This window comes from Lipotes vexillifer, unplaced genomic scaffold (genome assembly GCF_000442215.2).
Source record: "Lipotes vexillifer unplaced genomic scaffold, Lipotes_vexillifer_v1.1 scaffold225, whole genome shotgun sequence".
Classification (NCBI taxonomy): domain Eukaryota; kingdom Metazoa; phylum Chordata; class Mammalia; order Artiodactyla; family Lipotidae; genus Lipotes; species Lipotes vexillifer.
Window position 1 is genome coordinate 1,791,868 of NW_006787630.1, and position 17,739 is coordinate 1,809,606.

The following is a 17,739-nucleotide window of genomic DNA, read 5'->3' on the forward strand; positions in this document are numbered from 1 at the left end:
CCCGCCGGCCCACCCAGGCACCTTGTTGGCGACGTCCCCGAAGGTTAGGTTGGTGAGGGTCATGCCGGCGTATCGGCGCAGGGCCAGGTTGAGAGGGTCCCGGGTCATCTTGTGCATCTCATAGTCGACCTGCAGTAACTCCGCCACGGCCTGCAGCCCACCTGTGCGGACATGGCAGGGCTGGGGGCAGGTGGGCGCCCCTCACCACCCCACCTGCCCACCTCCCAGCCTCTGCCCGCGCAGCTCACTCTACCGATACGCCCTCCCCTCCGATCTGCTCTCCTCAAGCCCACCTTTGAAGCCCAACTCTGAGGATACCTCCTCCAGGCAGCCTGGCTGGCCCAGCCCCGTGTGTGCCCTGCGCCTTCACACCCGCCTCTTTTCTGCCCTCAGCCCCCAGTCACACTTCGTCCGGCTGCCGGGTCTTTGCACATGCTGTTCCCTCTGCCCGGGATGCTCTTCCCCACTGTTCACCCAGTTTCCTGGGTCACCTTCTGCTCAAAGAGTGACTTCCTCAGGGAAGCCCCCAACTCCCCAGATGAGAAGTTCCCAAACCATTAGCCAGCAAGCCACTGAAGGCAGGGCTGGTGGCTGCCCCGCTGCGTCCCCAGGACGGACCGGACGGCGTGTGCTCAGGAGCCACTGCTGATGGCACATACACACGACTTTTTTTTCCTTCTTTTTTAATTTTTTGGCCATGCCATGCAGCATGTGCGATCTTAGTTCCCCGACCAGGGATCAGACCCACGGCCCCTGCAGTGGAAGCACGGAGTCTTAACCACTGGACCGCCAGGGAGGTTCCTGCACACACAGTTCTTTACTCACTAGGACAACTGGGTTCTCACTTTACAAAGAGTAAATGGTTGGGACTTCCCTGGTGGTCCAGCGGTTAAGACTCCGTGCTTCCAAAGCAAGGGGCGCCCAGGGTTCGATTCCTGGTCAGGGATCTAGATCCCACATGCTGCAACTAAAAGCCTGCATGCTCCAACTAAAAGATTCTGCATGGGGACTTACCTGGTGGCGCAGTGGTTAAGAATCCACCTGCCAATGCAGGGGATATGGGTTCGAGCCCTCGTCCGGGAAGATCCCACATGCTGCGGAGGAACTAAGCCCGTGCGCCACAACTATTGAGCCTGCGCTCTAGAGCCCGCGAGCCACAACTACTGAGCCCATGTGCCACAACTACTGAAGCCCGTGCGCCTAGAGCCCATGCTCCGCAACAAGAGAAGCCACCGCAATGAGAAGCCCGTGCACCACAACGAAGAGCAGCCCCTGCTTGCCACACTAAAGAAAGCCCGCGCACAGCAACGAAGACCCCAACGCAGCCAAAACAATTTTTTTAGTTAAAAAAAAAAAGATTCTGCATGCTGCAACTAAGACCTGGTGCAGCCAAATAAGTAATTTTTTTAAAAGAGTAAATGGTCAGCGGGAGCAGAAGGGAAAGAACCTGCAGGAACCCAAACACACGCAGCCCTTCCCCCTCGTTCAGCAACAGGATCGTCCTCAGGACCCGGGACCGATGAGGCAGTTTTGCTGAAGAGCACGCCAGTGGGGACCACCCTGGGGAAGGGGCTTAGCAACACAAACCTACAGACTTCCAAAGCGAACCTGTATGTGTATGTGCACAGCAGCACGAGTCACAACAGCCAGAAGGTGGAAACAGCCTGAGTGTCCATCACCAGATGATGGAGAAACACACTGTGTCCCTCCACACACGGGGACGTCCCTCAGCCACGAAAAGGGGTGAAGCCCTGACCCTCGCTACCACATGGATGGACCCGGAGAACACGATGCTCAGTGAGAGAAGCCAGACACAGTGTGTGATTCCATTGATGGGAAACGTCCATAACAGGCAGAACCACAGACACAGAGCATGGGTTCATGGTTGCCAGGGGCTGGGGAGGGGGATGGGGGGCTGAGTGGTTAATGGGGACAGGGTTTCAGTTTGGGAAGATAAGATTAAAAATGGTTAAGACAGTAAATTTTATGTTACATATAATTCACCACAGTTTTAAAAAATGTTTAGGGAATTCCCTGGTGGTCCAGTGGTTAGGACTCAGTGCTTTCACTGCTGAGGGCCTGGGTTCAATCCCTGATTGGGGAACTAAGATCCCATAAGCTCTGCAGCATGGCCAAAAAAAATTAAAATAAAATTTAAAAATGTTTAAATACATAATTATAAGTTGGAGTGGGGAGCTTCCAAAGCCTTTTTGCTTCTTAATTTGGAAACTCCACTCCAGGGAACCCACACAAAGGAAAAAAATAACAATAGGGAAAAAGAGGTTGAACTGAACTGTGCATGGGGCACTTTCACTGGATGAGCCACTCGGCTCATCATGCATCCCTTGCCTGACTGTCGGACACCAGTGACATGCCAGTATTTTCATCACAGGACCCCTGTACACGCTGAACATTTTTTTGAGGACCCCAAAGAGTTCACTTGGGTTACAGCTCAATATTTATCATACTGCCACCAACAACAAAACAAACATCCCCATCGAAAAATGGGCAGAAGACCTAAATAGACATTTCTCCAAGGAAGACATACAGATGGCCAACAGGCACGTGAAAAGGTGCTTGACGTCACTAATTCTTAGAGAAATGCAAATCAAAACTACAATGAGCTACCACCTCACACCCGTCAGAATGGCCATCGTTAAAACGTCTACAAATGACAAATGCTGGAGAGGGTGTGGAGAAAAGGGAACCCTCCTACACTGTTGGTGGGGATGTAAGTTGGTGCAGCCATTATGGAGAACAGTATGGAGGATCCTTAACTAAAAATAGAGTTACTATATGATCCAGCAATCCCACTCCTGAGCATATACCTGGACAAAACTATAATTTGAAAAGATACACACGCCCCTGTGTTCATAGCAGCACCATTTACAATAGCCAAGACATGGAAGCGACCTAAATATCCATTGACAGATGAATGGACAAAGAAGATGTGGTATATATAGATACAATGGAATATTACTCGGCCTTAAAAAAAGAATGAAATAAAGCCATTTGCAGCAACATGGATGAACCCAGAGATTATCATACTAAGTAAAGTAAGTCAGACAAATACCATATGATATCGCTTTTATGTGGCATCTAAAATATGACACAAATGAACTTATCTACAAAACAGAAACAGACTCATGGGCACAGAGAAGAGACTCATGGTTGCCAGCGGGGAGGGGGCTGGGGGGAGGGATGGAGTGGGAGGCTGAGGTTAGCAGATGTAAACTATTATATACAGGATGGATAAACAACAAGGTCCTACTGCAGAGCACAGGGAACCATATTCAATATCCTGTGATAAACCATCATGGAAAAGAATATTAAAAAAATGTATATGTAACTGCATCCCTTTCCACCTGAAACTAACACAATATTTGTAAATCAACCTATACTTCAATAAACAAAAAATATTTACCATACTAGAAATGAAAACGGAGAAATCTTTTAACCCCAGGACGCACAGCCCAGCGGTCCTCAGAGTAGGAGTGCCTGGAAAACCCCTCTGAACACACATGCGCACGAGAGTGAAAAAGGCAGATCGCATCTTCGTGGAATTATCAACATAGCAGTGAGTATGCAGGCCTCCTGGAAGGAGCTTGGTAACCTCCAGGCGTCCCTGGACCGGCTGGCAGAGGAAGGACTCCAGACCTGTGCCCTCTTGTTAAATGTCCGCCACTCCAGATGCCCCTCCCAGAAAGGCTGCGCCTGGGCGCTTCCCACCACACACACCCGCATTGGGTTTTGAGCGCCCGAGTCTATGTGGCTGGACCACGTGAGACCTTACAGAACCTTTGAGTGGTTTGACCATCTGCTGGGTGAGAAGTAAGTGCCTCATTAGGCCCTTGATGTTTTCTTTCCCCATGTTTTGATTACTTTTATGCGGAAAAGATGCTTCAGTACTCCCAAACCTAAAACTTCACAGGGTCGCTCCGCCTCGACCACCCAGTAGCTCTGATTCACCTTTTCTCCTGCCTTCCCGGCCTCTCCCCTGTTCTCTGAGCTCCAGGACCACTAGTGCCGAGAACCTGCCCTGCACTGGGTGAGGCCCGGAGGCCGTCCAGATCGGGGGTAGCTCCAGCTCGCAGGGGCGGCGAGGGGCACTCACCCAGCTCGTTCATGGCACGGCGGTATTCCTCGTCGAAGGACAGCTTCATCACGGCGCAGGTGGCCTGGCAGATCTGTGGCTCGATGGGAACCGGGGCTGTGGGCAAGGGGACCGGGTCAGAGCCCTTCCACTGCAGGAAATGTCGCCTGGTGGGTCCCCGCCCCTCCCTGCAGTCTCCACCCTGCGGACCTGCCAAGACCTGGAGCTTTACAAAGTGCTGCCTGCCGGGCGTGCGGGGTCACCCCCAGGGCATCGGCCCCTCTGAAGTGAACAAGGAGGGGCCTGCCTCACCCAGCCTGGTGCTTAGCATCTGATACTAACTTTGCAGGCGGCCCCAACAGCTAGGAATCTCAAACTCTGCCCCCGCCTTTCGAGGGTTAACTACAATCTATCCGTTCAATCAACAACCGTTTCTTGAGCATCCACCTTGTGGCTATCCCTTTGCCAGTCTGTCTTCACAGGTTCCCAGGAGGCCTCAGCCGGTGCGTGGCACCGAGCAGGTGCCCAGCAAAAGCCAGAGGCTGCTGTTACTGCCAGCGGTGCTGCCCTGGCACCCGGGGAGCCCAGGCTGCCGCCCAGCACACAGAAGCTGCTCACTCACTCACCGCCGCCGGCGCCGCTGCCCTCGGGCCCACCGTCTTGGGCCTGCAGCCAGTCCCAGCAGGTCTCACAGTAGGCACGGATCTGCTCGAGCACGTGCAGAACGCGCATTTCCTTGCGTGCCAGACCCTGGTCCGGCTGGGAGAAGACGATGTTGTGCAGCGCTGCGTTGGCGCGCATGCGCGCATCCTTGGCTCCCGGCGCCCCTGGGGTCCCGTTGCGACCCCCAGCCCCGGCCTCGGTGCCGTGCAGGATCTGCAGCAGCAGCGGCAGGCAGCCCGAGCGGCGCATGGCCACGCAGCTCTCAGGTGAGCTGGACATGGCGAGCAGCGTCCGTGCCGTGTCCTCCTGGTCACGCGTCGCCAGCATGGACAGCAGCCAGAAGACCACCTCCACCTGCGAGAGGCAGGAGATGTCAGGGTGGGGAGCCCCGCCTGGCTCACCTGGCCCCAGACGGGCCCACCTGCACTCCCCCTAAACGGATGGGAGTCCTATGACTTCAGCCCAGGAGAATCTCTTGCTCACCCCACTACCCTCACCCTGCATCCTCCCGGGGAGCAACACACACACACACACACACCACTGCAGAGATGCCCCCAGCCCATGAGAGCCAAATGTCCACCCCATCAGCCTCACCAGTACTCCTAGGGGTGGCCCCCTATATCTAAGTCCAGAGTGCCCCCCAAATATACAGAACAGGTAACCACACCCACGCCAGGCTCCGCACCACAACCCAACCTCCCCCAACTCAGGATGACCCTCCCACACCTGGGAGGGGCCTTCAAATGCAGCAGGGATGCAGGACCCACTAAACTGTGTATCCCAACCCAGCCGGCCGCCACTGCCCCCACCCCGCCTCTCAGCATCGCCCCCCCCCCGGACTCCCCTCACCTTGCTGTTGCCCGGCTGAGGGGCACCATCCTCAGGGTGCGTGGGGACTTCGGCCTCTGGGTCCTCATCCATCGGCATCGACTTCACTGCCAGCAAGGCCTGTGGGGAGAACGCCAGGCCTGCGGGTTCCGCCCAGGGGCACCCCACAAAGCGCCCAGGCTGCTGATGCCTGCCCTACCCCCACGACGATGTGGCGGGGGCCGCAGACGGATTCCTGAACCCTGGGCAGGGCCTGGGGGTCTCCCTGCTACCTGGGGCTGTCACCACCCAGGAGGCTCTGACTCCGCCCCTCCTGGTACCTGGGGCTCGGTCTGTTGCACCCGGTCCTGCGCCGACAGCAATTCCTTGTCTATCTGCTCCAGGCGGGAAGCACGGATCTGCGTGGGAGAAAGGGCACACTGAGGAAATCCCACCCGTCTCCGACTCCGCTCACACTCCCAATATGGTCCAGTCCTCAGTCCAAATCCTGCCCCATGCTGACTCCACCCAGTCCCTGGTTTGGCCCCATCCATTGCCCAAACCCCACCCTGGGCTCTGACCCCGCCTCCTCCTTGATATGGCCCACCCACTCTCAACACCCCCCCACACCCAGTTATCTGACTCCACTTCCCGGTTCCACCCAAGGTCCAACCCTCAAGCCCAGGCTCTGGCCCCGCCCACCACTTAAGCCGCAGGCCATCCCTCCGGACCCACCTATTTTCTGACTTGGTCCCGCCATTTGACTGTCAACGCCTAAGTCTTGGTCAGACTCGGTTCCTCGCACTGGTCGCCCCGTCCCTATCGTTCTGGGACTCTGTCCTCTGAGCCGGGCTCTGCGCTAAGCCCCCTATGGCTCCGCTCACACTCAGCTCTAACTCTGGCTCCGCTTCCTGCGTCAGGCCCCACCCGCAGGAGTCTCTGTCCTCTGATTCGCCCGCAGGCATATAATCCCGCCCATTAACAATATCTGCGCTCCTCCCACAACAATATCTGCTCTCTGATCCTCCCGCCGGTGCGTGGCTCCGCCCCAGCCGCACCTGCGCCCGCTGCACCATCTCGTCCGAGGTGCCGAAGCGCTCCTCCATCAGCGAGCGGATGTGCTGGGCTTCGAACTCCAGCTGCTGCCGGATCAGATCCATCTGCATCGAGAACTGCTGGGAGGGGCGGGTGGGCCTCGGTGAGTCTGAGGGGGGGCGATACCCCGGCGAGGGCTGGGCCTCCGCTCCACTCCGCCCCCCGCCATGGGCGGGGCGGGGCGGGGCGGGGCACTGCAAAATCCCGGGCAACTAGGCGCGCTCACCGTCTCCACGTGCGGGAGTTCGTCCAGGCGCTTGGATAGGCCCTGCAGCTGCGAGTAATACCAGAGCTTCTCATTCTCCTCCTTCTCGATCTCATTCAACAGGAAACACCTGGCGGAGGGCCGGTCGGTGGACGCGGGCTCACAGAGCGGGAGACGTTGCCATGTGTTTGTTTACCCTGACTTTTGTAATCACTTGTGGGGTGCTTACTGGGTGCCAAGTTTAATAGGTAGTGTGGCAAAGTCTCGCCGCCGGTGCCCCTGGCACTGGGGTGGGGATGGAGTGCAGAAATTATTTGAAAGTAGAAAAGGTGACTCCTTTGTAAATTTTGGTCCTCGGAGAAAGGCTCTGAGGAGGCTGTTCTAACACGTCTCGAACACCGGCTCATCTCCCTCTAGCCTACACAGGGCAAACTTCAGGCTCCGACTGCTCCAGGTACAGTAGAGTCTCCCTCGTCACACCCTGTGAGGAGACACTGCTATTCCCATTTTACAGAGCAGAAGTCTGAGGCTGGCAGGGGCTATAGGGTTCTTGCTTGAGATCAGACAGCAAAGCATGGACTTAACTCCAGGCTGCTCCAGAACTTCCCTGTCTGACCCCACATAACGCAGCTGAGCAGAGCTAGGCACCCAGACCCTGCATCCTCCTTCTGGCCTCAGGCCCAGGTTTCTTGGGCCACAGCCCTTTCTCCACAAAGGCTGCCTTGAGTCTCTCTGGCTCCAGGCCTGACTGTGAGCCCTGGCACTGGACACAGCCCTGTCCCTGGTGACGCCTGTGTGTCCAGGACCCCTGGGGACGTCTCCCAGGAGCCTTCCCCTCTGCCAGGAACACCACCACCACCCCCCGCCCTTGTCCTCCAGCTGAGGTCAATTGGGCCAGGAAAGGGGGCTGAGGCACCACAAGGGGATGGGGCAGGGAGTGGGCAAGAGGGCTCATGATGTGGGTGGAGCCTTGTGACCACTGCCTGTGGCAAGGTTCCCCACCATCTCACCGTTCCCGGTCCAGTTCCTCCAGCAGCTGGATGGTGGCCCGGCTCAGCTCCCCAAAGCTGTCCTTGGAAGGCCCAGAGCTGTGCACCGGGCTTCCCTCGGGGGTCCGGGCAGTGGGCTCGGGGACCAGAGCCGGGGGCTGGAACTTGAGGTTGTACAGGCTGGTGATGTCCATCTGCAGGGCTGGATGGGCGCAGAGGGAGAGGCTGACGTCAGCATGCCCCCTGCGCCCCTCCTCCCAGCTCCCTCAGGAAGCGGACCAGGGTTGGCCCCAACGTGCAGGGGGGCGGGTCCCCAGGCCAGCCTCTCACCTTTCAGCTGCTCCAGCACCTCAGTCTGCCCCGAGGACACCAGCACTCGGGCCTCCTGCTCCAGCTTGCCCTGCAAGTGCTTCAGGACCTCCTGAACATGGAGGCCGGAAAGAGAGCGGTCGGTGGTCCAGCCTCCTGTGAGATGCCCCTGTCCTGCCTGCCCATCCCTGGGCCCAGCGCCCTGGTGTTTGTCCCTGTGACCCGGGTCCACGTCCTCCGCCCAGCGCCCCCTCGCACCTTCATGCCAGACGTTTCTGTCTCCAGCTTGGACAAGTGGCTTGAGTTATCCCGAAGCTCCTGCCTCAGGTGACTGTTCTCGGCCTTCAAGGCCTCCACCTGCCGCACCAGCTGCTCGTAGGGCGCCACGGAGCTCGTCATCTTCAGCTCCTGCAGCGCCTGGGCCCACGGGAGAGAGGGATGATCCAAGGGTCTGGGTAGGGGGCGGCCCTCGACCTAAGTTCCAGCCCTGGGTTGGGTCTCAGGCAGGGGTGGCTGGCGTGGACTGCTGCAGGCGGGATGGTGCTGGCCTAGGGAATCTGGGGGACAGATGGCCTAGCAGGTGGAGTGACGGACATAGGCAGGGACAACGGGAGACAGAGGGACAGAACTGTCGGAGAGGTGTTCAGACAGACAGCTGAACTGACCAACAGACAAGACACAGACAGACACTGGCCCTCACTGTGGGGGAGTCTGAGGGGGGGCGATACCCCGGCGAGGGCTGGGCCTCCGCTCCACTCCGCCCCCCGCCATGGGCGGGGCGGGGCGGGGCGGGGCACTGCAAAATCCCGGGCAACTAGGCGCGCTCACCGTCTCCACGTGCGGGAGTTCGTCCAGGCGCTTGGATAGGCCCTGCAGCTGCGAGTAATACCAGAGCTTCTCATTCTCCTCCTTCTCGATCTCATTCAACAGGAAACACCTGGCGGAGGGCCGGTCGGTGGACGCGGGCTCACAGAGCGGGAGACGTTGCCATGTGTTTGTTTACCCTGACTTTTGTAATCACTTGTGGGGTGCTTACTGGGTGCCAAGTTTAATAGGTAGTGTGGCAAAGTCTCGCCCGCGGTGCCCCTGGCACTGGGGTGGGGATGGAGTGCAGAAATTATTTGAAAGTAGAAAAGGTGACTCCTTTGTAAATTTTGGTCCTCGGAGAAAGGCTCTGAGGAGGCTGTTCTAACACGTCTCGAACACCGGCTCATCTCCCTCTAGCCTACACAGGGCAAACTTCAGGCTCCGACTGCTCCAGGTACAGTAGAGTCTCCCTCGTCACACCCTGTGAGGAGACACTGCTATTCCCATTTTACAGAGCAGAAGTCTGAGGCTGGCAGGGGCTATAGGGTTCTTGCTTGAGATCAGACAGCAAAGCATGGACTTAACTCCAGGCTGCTCCAGAACTTCCCTGTCTGACCCCACATAACGCAGCTGAGCAGAGCTAGGCACCCAGACCCTGCATCCTCCTTCTGGCCTCAGGCCCAGGTTTCTTGGGCCACAGCCCTTTCTCCACAAAGGCTGCCTTGAGTCTCTCTGGCTCCAGGCCTGACTGTGAGCCCTGGCACTGGACACAGCCCTGTCCCTGGTGACGCCTGTGTGTCCAGGACCCCTGGGGACGTCTCCCAGGAGCCTTCCCCTCTGCCAGGAACACCACCACCACCCCCCGCCCTTGTCCTCCAGCTGAGGTCAATTGGGCCAGGAAAGGGGGCTGAGGCACCACAAGGGGATGGGGCAGGGAGTGGGCAAGAGGGCTCATGATGTGGGTGGAGCCTTGTGACCACTGCCTGTGGCAAGGTTCCCCACCATCTCACCGTTCCCGGTCCAGTTCCTCCAGCAGCTGGATGGTGGCCCGGCTCAGCTCCCCAAAGCTGTCCTTGGAAGGCCCAGAGCTGTGCACCGGGCTTCCCTCGGGGGTCCGGGCAGTGGGCTCGGGGACCAGAGCCGGGGGCTGGAACTTGAGGTTGTACAGGCTGGTGATGTCCATCTGCAGGGCTGGATGGGCGCAGAGGGAGAGGCTGACGTCAGCATGCCCCCTGCGCCCCTCCTCCCAGCTCCCTCAGGAAGCGGACCAGGGTTGGCCCCAACGTGCAGGGGGGCGGGTCCCCAGGCCAGCCTCTCACCTTTCAGCTGCTCCAGCACCTCAGTCTGCCCCGAGGACACCAGCACTCGGGCCTCCTGCTCCAGCTTGCCCTGCAAGTGCTTCAGGACCTCCTGAACATGGAGGCCGGAAAGAGAGCGGTCGGTGGTCCAGCCTCCTGTGAGATGCCCCTGTCCTGCCTGCCCATCCCTGGGCCCAGCGCCCTGGTGTTTGTCCCTGTGACCCGGGTCCACGTCCTCCGCCCAGCGCCCCCTCGCACCTTCATGCCAGACGTTTCTGTCTCCAGCTTGGACAAGTGGCTTGAGTTATCCCGAAGCTCCTGCCTCAGGTGACTGTTCTCGGCCTTCAAGGCCTCCACCTGCCGCACCAGCTGCTCGTAGGGCGCCACGGAGCTCGTCATCTTCAGCTCCTGCAGCGCCTGGGCCCACGGGAGAGAGGGATGATCCAAGGGTCTGGGTAGGGGGCGGCCCTCGACCTAAGTTCCAGCCCTGGGTTGGGTCTCAGGCAGGGGTGGCTGGCGTGGACTGCTGCAGGCGGGATGGTGCTGGCCTAGGGAATCTGGGGGACAGATGGCCTAGCAGGTGGAGTGACGGACATAGGCAGGGACAACGGGAGACAGAGGGACAGAACTGTCGGAGAGGTGTTCAGACAGACAGCTGAACTGACCAACAGACAAGACACAGACAGACACTGGCCCTCACTGTGGGGCTTTAAGACACACAGACGGACAGCCGGCTAGACAGACGGACAGCCAAACAGTTGAAACTGGCAGGGGGACTCACCAGCCCAATGCCACCAGGCTCAGAGACACACAGCCAGAGAGAGAGAGAGAGAGAGACAAACAGACAGATGGACGGACAGCCAAGACCCTCTCCCGAATGAGCACAGCCGCCCAGAGGCTGGGTGGACAGACTGCCAGCTGGCGCAGATGCTGGACAATAAGAACGCCGTGAAGGTTCTAAGAAAACGATGGACGGGCTGATGGTGGCCCCAGCAGCTGGACAGGCAGCCAGCCAGACCCAAACCCACCGTGGTCATCCTGGGGGTCTGCAGCCCGGACACCCCCTCCAGCAGTGGCTGGATCCGGAGTAGCTACCTGCTCGGCCCTGATGCCCCTCCGGTCGGCCCTCTGTCCCTAGAGCCCCCGGGGGCCCCTGCCCCATCCCCTGGAGCCGCCACTGCCGCTTGCTCTTTGTGTGTCTGGCTGCCCTTCTTGCTGCAGCCCAGCCTCCTCCCTCTGTCCAGCTAGCCGGTGTCTCCTCCCTGTCTTGGCCCTCTTGACCGAGCCGTCCCACCACCGGCCCCCCTTTCCTCTTTGTTCCCTTCCCATCAGCCCTCACCCCCTCCCTCCGCCTTTGTCTGAGATGCACCAATGGCAGCCCATCCCCTCCGCCACCTCCTCCCTGGGAGCCCCCTCCCCCTGCCCGCCTGAGCCCCCTCCCCAAATCAGTCAGCCGCCCCTGCCTATAGGGGGGCACCTGCCCCTTCCCTCTCCCTCCACCACCGGGGCACATCCATTCCTTCACTCGCTCACTCATTCTCTCTCTCCTCCCCCCAGGAGCCCCCCACCCACTGTGGGCACAGCTGGGCCTGGAGTAGGGGTAGGGGGGTCTCGGCCCCAAGGAGGAGTCAGTCCATTCTAACCACTCAGAGGACCTACTGCGTGCCTGGCCTTGTCATCTGACGCCTTGTCACAGTCCTGAGCCTTGAGCCTCAAGGATCACCATTCGACTGTTACCAGAGAGAGAAACTGAGCCTGGGGGGACGCACCAGGCGTGACTGGGACCCAGACACTGCCCTGGAAGTGGTCACAAGTCCAGGCAGTGCTGGAAGCACACAAGCCCCGCCCCCGCTGCAGGCCTCGGTTTGCACATCTGAGGAATGGGGAGAACTCGGTCTACCAGGCTTGTCTAATGGGCCGACCTGAGGGCCAGGTGGGATGGTGGTCATGGAGCAGACAGGACAGTCCCATGGGTGACAGCGTGTCAGGTGGGGGAGGCTGGCGCCTGAGGACCACAGTGCCCCCTCTTACCCTAATACTGATCCTCCCCGAGGCTCTGTCAGGGGTCCCAGCTGGGGATCAGGACCCACTGGCGCTGCGGCAAGATCCCTGGGGTCCGGCTGGGGCCCTGTGTCCAGGCTGAGGCCACCATGCCAGGCCCGGCCAGGGAGAAGCACTAGTCCCATGCATGCCCCTCCCACTCAGCAAACCCAGACCCCTCCTGGGGCCCCCTCTCCAGGCTGCCCCCAAGGGGCTCTTCTGGAATGGCCCAGACCGAGCCTCAGACCTTTCACTCCCCCCACAGGAGTGACCCAGTGGTCACTCCTGCGTCCCCATCAGACTGAACTTGGTAGCAGCGCCACGCATCAGGCTCCCTCCCATTCCAACCTGGGTCCCCAACACCACACTCCCACCAGCCCCTCAAGCTCTACCCAGCTGGCCCTTCCCAGGGCAGCCTTGCCAGCCTCTTCCCGGCCTCCCACGATCCCCTTTTCATGCACAGACAGAGGGAAAGTTGCAAGTTGGATTCCATTTCTCCCCTGCGCCAATGCCTCCACGTCTCCCCAGTGCCCTCAGCATAAGCTGTGAGCCCTCTGCATACAGCCCGCATCACTGCCACCGGCAGCTCTCTTTCCCCCAGGCCATTTCACATTCAGTTCTGCCCGGAGCACCTCTCCTAACTCCTGCCATCGTCACAGGGCCACTTCCTCCCTCCTGCCTGCCCCTCACCTCCAGGCTGCCTCGGGGGACCGCATCCGAGATGTGTGCACCGATAGGAAAGCACCAATAGCTAGGGGTTTTGTCTGAATGACAGTGAGGGGCCACACGTCCTCTAGTTAAGCTGCCACCCAGAGAGGTGCAGCACCATTCCCCAAGACACACAGTGGCTTGTCGGAAGACTCTGGGAGGTCTGGGTATTGACACCTGTGAGTGGGTGTTTGCATGGGATCAACTGCAGCGACGCAGACGCCCACCTCCCTCGGACACAGTTTCTCCTCTGGCTCCGCCCTGAAGAAACGGAGGCTCCAGCCTGTGTGCTTACAGGCGCGTCAGAGAGAAAAGGACGGAGACTCCGGCAAGGCGGAGGCCGCACCCGCGCTGCCCTCCACCCAGGGAAGGCGCCTGCTTACTTTATCTCACTGGGGTTGGGCTGGCTGCGGTGCCGAGGGCCTGGGGGTTCCTCCCTCCGCGCAGCTACGCCGGCCCCGCCCAAATTCCCAGTCTTCCGGGGCTGGGGCGGCCGCGGGGCGCGGGCTCCTGAGCTCCGGGGTTTCGGCGGGACGGACGAGGACTCCGCGTTAGACAAAGCCCAGTCCGGGCCTCGCCAGGCGGCGCCGCCACTCCGGGCGCTGGGCGAGACCACCGCGAGCGGGGGAGGATGAGGGATGCAGGCGCGGCGGCCAATGGCGGCACGGGAAGATGGGCTGGTGCCATGGCAACAGCCAATGGCGGCCCGGGGCGGGGACCGCCGGCGGCTGCGGGGCTTCGGGCCTCCGAGCGGGTTCGGCGGTGTGTGTGTGTGTGTGTGTGTGTGTGTGCGCGCGCGCGCGCGTGTGTGTATGGGTGAATCCCCCTTAGGGAAGGGAGCCTCCCAGTGACCATGACCTTGTGTCCTCCACTCCATTCCGGGGTGAAATGGCGTTTCAGAACCTGCAGTGGCTGGATCTGCAGAATTTGAGTGTAAGCCATCCAGTCTTGGGTGTTACATCAGAACCTTAGGGTGGAGGGAGGGAAGTTCCAGGGGCGGGGCAGGAAGCCCCTCCCCACGGATCCGGCCTGGCCTGGATCCGATGGGTCAGGGAAGGCCAGGGTTGGGGATCTAGCTGGACCACCCCGTCGAGCGTCCTGGCTGACATGGGGGGGTCAGCATGGGGGATAGGCAGGCACGCTGGGATCCTACATCTCTCCCTGTCCCCCTGCCTGGCAGAGTGTCAGCGCCTCCGTGACTCCATGGCCCTTCCTACATTATCTGAATCTCTGACTCTCTGTGTCTCTGTCCCCTGTGGGACCCATAATTCACCCTCACACAAGGGAAGCCAGAGGAGGGAGGGGGCTGGGCTCCCAGGAGTACCTGTCCCCAGCTGTCTCAGATTGTCAGTGGGTCCCCGGAGGCCACTTGAGGGTTTAACACCCAGAGGCCGAATCTGCAGCTGCAGCTCAGGCCGCCTGCTGCCCAAAGGACGAAGGAGACATGGCTTTGGGGCTTGCCTCTGTCTTCTCTTGGCTGGGGGGCCAGGGCAAGTCGTTCACCTGGAGACCCTCAGTTTCTCCCTCTGTAAAATGGGGAGGTGGCTGCAGCCTTTGTAAGGGCTGGTGCAGGGAAGGACAGGACAGGGAGGGCAGCCAAGAACACAAGGACCACGGCCACCATGGTGTCTCCTGTTGGGCCCGCTGCAGGAGGCCCCTTGTGTCCCACCCTGGGAGGCAACGCTGGGGGCGCCGAAAGAACTTGGATCTTGCATGTTCCAGAGCCTCCGGAGTCAAACACAGCCGCCCCCAGCCTATGGGACCCGGGAGGGAGTGCAATGGGCAGAAGGGCTCTTTCCAGAGGCTGGGAAGGCTGCACTGAGAAGGGGACACCGGTGCTGGGCCTCTTCAGCATGAATCAGAGTTAGGCATGGGATCGAGGGGAAAAGCATTCCAGGCTGAGGGAAGAGCACATACAATGCCTGGAGACAGGAGAGATCAGAGCCCACTCAAGGCATATGGACTTCGGTGGTGGGGCTGGACCAAGGAACTGATGAGGCGTTTAGAGAAGGAGTTGTCCTGGGGCTGAGCTGACCACGGGAAAGCAGGGCAGACTGGGCAAAGCTGGAATGGGGGCGGGGAGAGGACAGAGCCCAGGGCCGACTTCAGCTTCACCTTGACTCCCCTGCATGACCTGGGGCATGGCCTCAGTTTCCCATTTTGTTCACTGGGAGGTGGTTAGAGAATCCCTGCCCCAACCCCCATGGGACGAAGTCTCAGCTCCCCCATCCAGTCTTAGATGCCACTGCTCTCCAGGCCCCTCTCAGACAGAACGTTAGAGCTGGCAGGGGGCTTGGAGGGTCCAATAGCCAGTCTTGTCCTCATTCACACAGGGGAAAACTGGCGCTCAGGGCAGGGAGCACGTTGCTTGAGTTCATGTGCAAGCCCCACCAGGCCCTCCCTGGGCATTCTTCACCACTCTGGGTGGGGCTGGGGCCTGGAAGGTTGAGAGCACATGAGGGCTGCTGAGACCCCAAGGCAAAATGCCCTTGTCCCCAAGCCTCTGGAACATCACATCCCTGACACCACCCCAAATCCTTGACCCTGTAAATCTTTGAGCCACAGCCAGAATCGGGCATCACTGTATATTCTAGAAAGACAAGAGCCTTCGGAACCCTCAGAGCCTCCCAGGACCCCAGGCCCAATCTCGGGGTGCCCAGGCCTAGTGGGGGCCTCTTCCCAGTCTCCCTCCCTGGTATCGTCTGCTCCCTCTACCGCACAGGGCTCGATTCTCCCCATCGCCACCATAAAACAACGCCCCCCGAGCCTGGCACACAGCCAGGTTCATTCTTGGCCCTCCTGAGCCTGACCCCGGGCACCTCTGCCCCCTTGATTCGCCCCCCCCCTTCCACACTGAGCCTCCGCCGTGTCAGGGGCTGGGGGCGGAACCAGGAGCGTCCCCCGACTCGGAGCTGGATGGGGGTGGGGGACAGGGGAGCAGGAAGGCAGCAGGTGGTCATGAGATCACAGAGACGGGCTCAGGCTGGGTGACTGGGCAGGGCCCTGACAGGTGAGGAGAGAATGCCACTGGAGGTGGGGGAGGGGTGGGGCCGGCTGGTCCAGGCCGCGTCCCCGAATACCGACCCGGGATGGGTCGCCTGACCACGGTTCTGGGCCTCAGTTTACCGGGCGTGGAGCGAGCGGGCTCGAGGCCCCTTCAGCACCGCGGACAGCTCCCGCCGGCCTCTGGGCTCTGCCCTCTGCGGGCGCCTGCGCCCCGCGCTCACGCTCCAGCCCAGCTCGAGGCGTGACCTTGGGCTCCCCGCTGCACCCTCCCAGCCTCAGTTTCTCTTAAAGAGGGGATGTTATAGCCCCAGAATTCAGATTTCGGAGGCCAGCAAAGCGCTCGGGCCCAGTGGGATGGATATTACTATGAACATCCGCGTGGGCGAAAATCTAAGTCAGCCCTACGCTCTGCGGCCAGAAGGGGAAACTGAGGCCTGGAGAGCTGTAGGGCGTGGCACGGTCCCCCACCCGCCTGCGCACGGCGGAGCCTCGGCAGAGCGAGTCCTCGCCGCAGCGCCCCCGCCGCAGCCCTCCCGCCGTAGCCAGTCTTCTGGTCTGCGCAATGAGGAGGGGTCCGGGGGTCTGTCTCGGAGGCAGAAGGCTGGGCCCGGCGTGGCCGCGCCTGCGCAAACCCGGAGTGGGGGGGGGGGGTTGGGGGGGGGGGGGAACGGGCACCCTGGCAACCGTCTCCACAGCGACTGCGCGAGACCCCAGACCCTTGGCGATTCCCTGCGCGTGCCCTTGCGCCTCTCTCTGCCGCGACCACCGTTCTCCGCGGTCCTCACCCCATTCCGGGCTGCGGCTCTCCCGCCCCAGCCGCGCCCACGGCAAGACCCCGCGCCCCGCGGCCGGGACCCCCGCGCCCTACCTGGTCCCCGAAGAAGGCCGAGTGCAGCAGCCCCAGCAGCCCCAGGAGCCCCATGGAGCCGCGGCCGCCTCCATCAGTCTGCGCCCCGCCCCTCGGCCGCCGGGGGTGGGGGTGGGAGGAACGGGCCGGGAAGCCTGCGCCTGCGCGGAGCAAGGGACTGAGAGGGGGGTCACACGGCGGGGCAGGCGGGGACTCTAACGCGAAGGGGGCGAAAGAGGGGGGAACTCGGGGGCCCTCCCGGGCGGGGGAAGGGAGTCTCGAGGGACTGAGGACTTGGGAGGGGCGGCGTGAGGAGATACCGAGTGAGGGAGATGGGGGCAGGGACCAGCGTGAGCGGAGGAGGGGGTAGTGTTGGCGGGGGTCCAACGGGGTTGGGGAGCCCTGGAGAGGCGCGGGAGGGGTCCCTGGGGGCGGGGGAAGAGCAGGGAGGGGCTCTCACGGGAGCTGGAGAGGCGGTCCGGTGTTGGGAAGTGGGCCCGGGGTAGGAGGGGTCCCCTGGAGGACGGAGATCTCGAAGGGACGTAGGGGGGCGCCGCCCTTCGGCCTCAGTCGGCTGCCCGCTTGGACAGTGTCCCCGCAGTGGCCGGGGCCGCGCGTTCCGTTCATTAGTCATTCAGCAAACGTTGGCTGCGCGCCTGCTGCTTGCCGAGCTCTGAACTGGGCGCTGGGCACGCGGGGGACTGGTGGGCGACACCACACGTAAACCAACTTTCAGTCATTTACCAAACACTTATTAAACACCTACTGCGTGCTGGGCGCTATGCAGTGAACAAAACAGTCAAAACCCCTGCCCGTGGGAAGCTGACACTGCGGGGAGAGGGACCGATAGTCAACAGAGAACATGTTGGCTA

General features: G+C 60.9%; 1 protein-coding gene across 1 annotated transcript in view; it reads right to left on the bottom strand.

Moving 5' to 3' along the window:
• The window catches only part of APC2 (APC regulator of Wnt signaling pathway 2), a 30,216-nt gene extending 21,656 nt beyond the window's left edge, over positions 1–8,560 (bottom strand). Inside the window, exons 1-10 of the mRNA XM_007460441.1 lie at positions 8,420–8,560; positions 8,183–8,273; positions 7,874–8,054; positions 6,885–6,993; positions 6,622–6,738; positions 5,905–5,982; positions 5,606–5,704; positions 4,720–5,110; positions 4,115–4,210; positions 22–161 (exon numbers count right to left, since the gene is read on the bottom strand). Coding sequence (XP_007460503.1) covers positions 22–161; positions 4,115–4,210; positions 4,720–5,110; positions 5,606–5,704; positions 5,905–5,982; positions 6,622–6,738; positions 6,885–6,993; positions 7,874–8,054; positions 8,183–8,273; positions 8,420–8,560 — 1,443 coding nt within the window. The remainder of the gene's footprint in view (positions 1–21; positions 162–4,114; positions 4,211–4,719; positions 5,111–5,605; positions 5,705–5,904; positions 5,983–6,621; positions 6,739–6,884; positions 6,994–7,873; positions 8,055–8,182; positions 8,274–8,419) is intronic.
• Between the last annotated feature and the right edge of the window lie 9,179 nt (positions 8,561–17,739).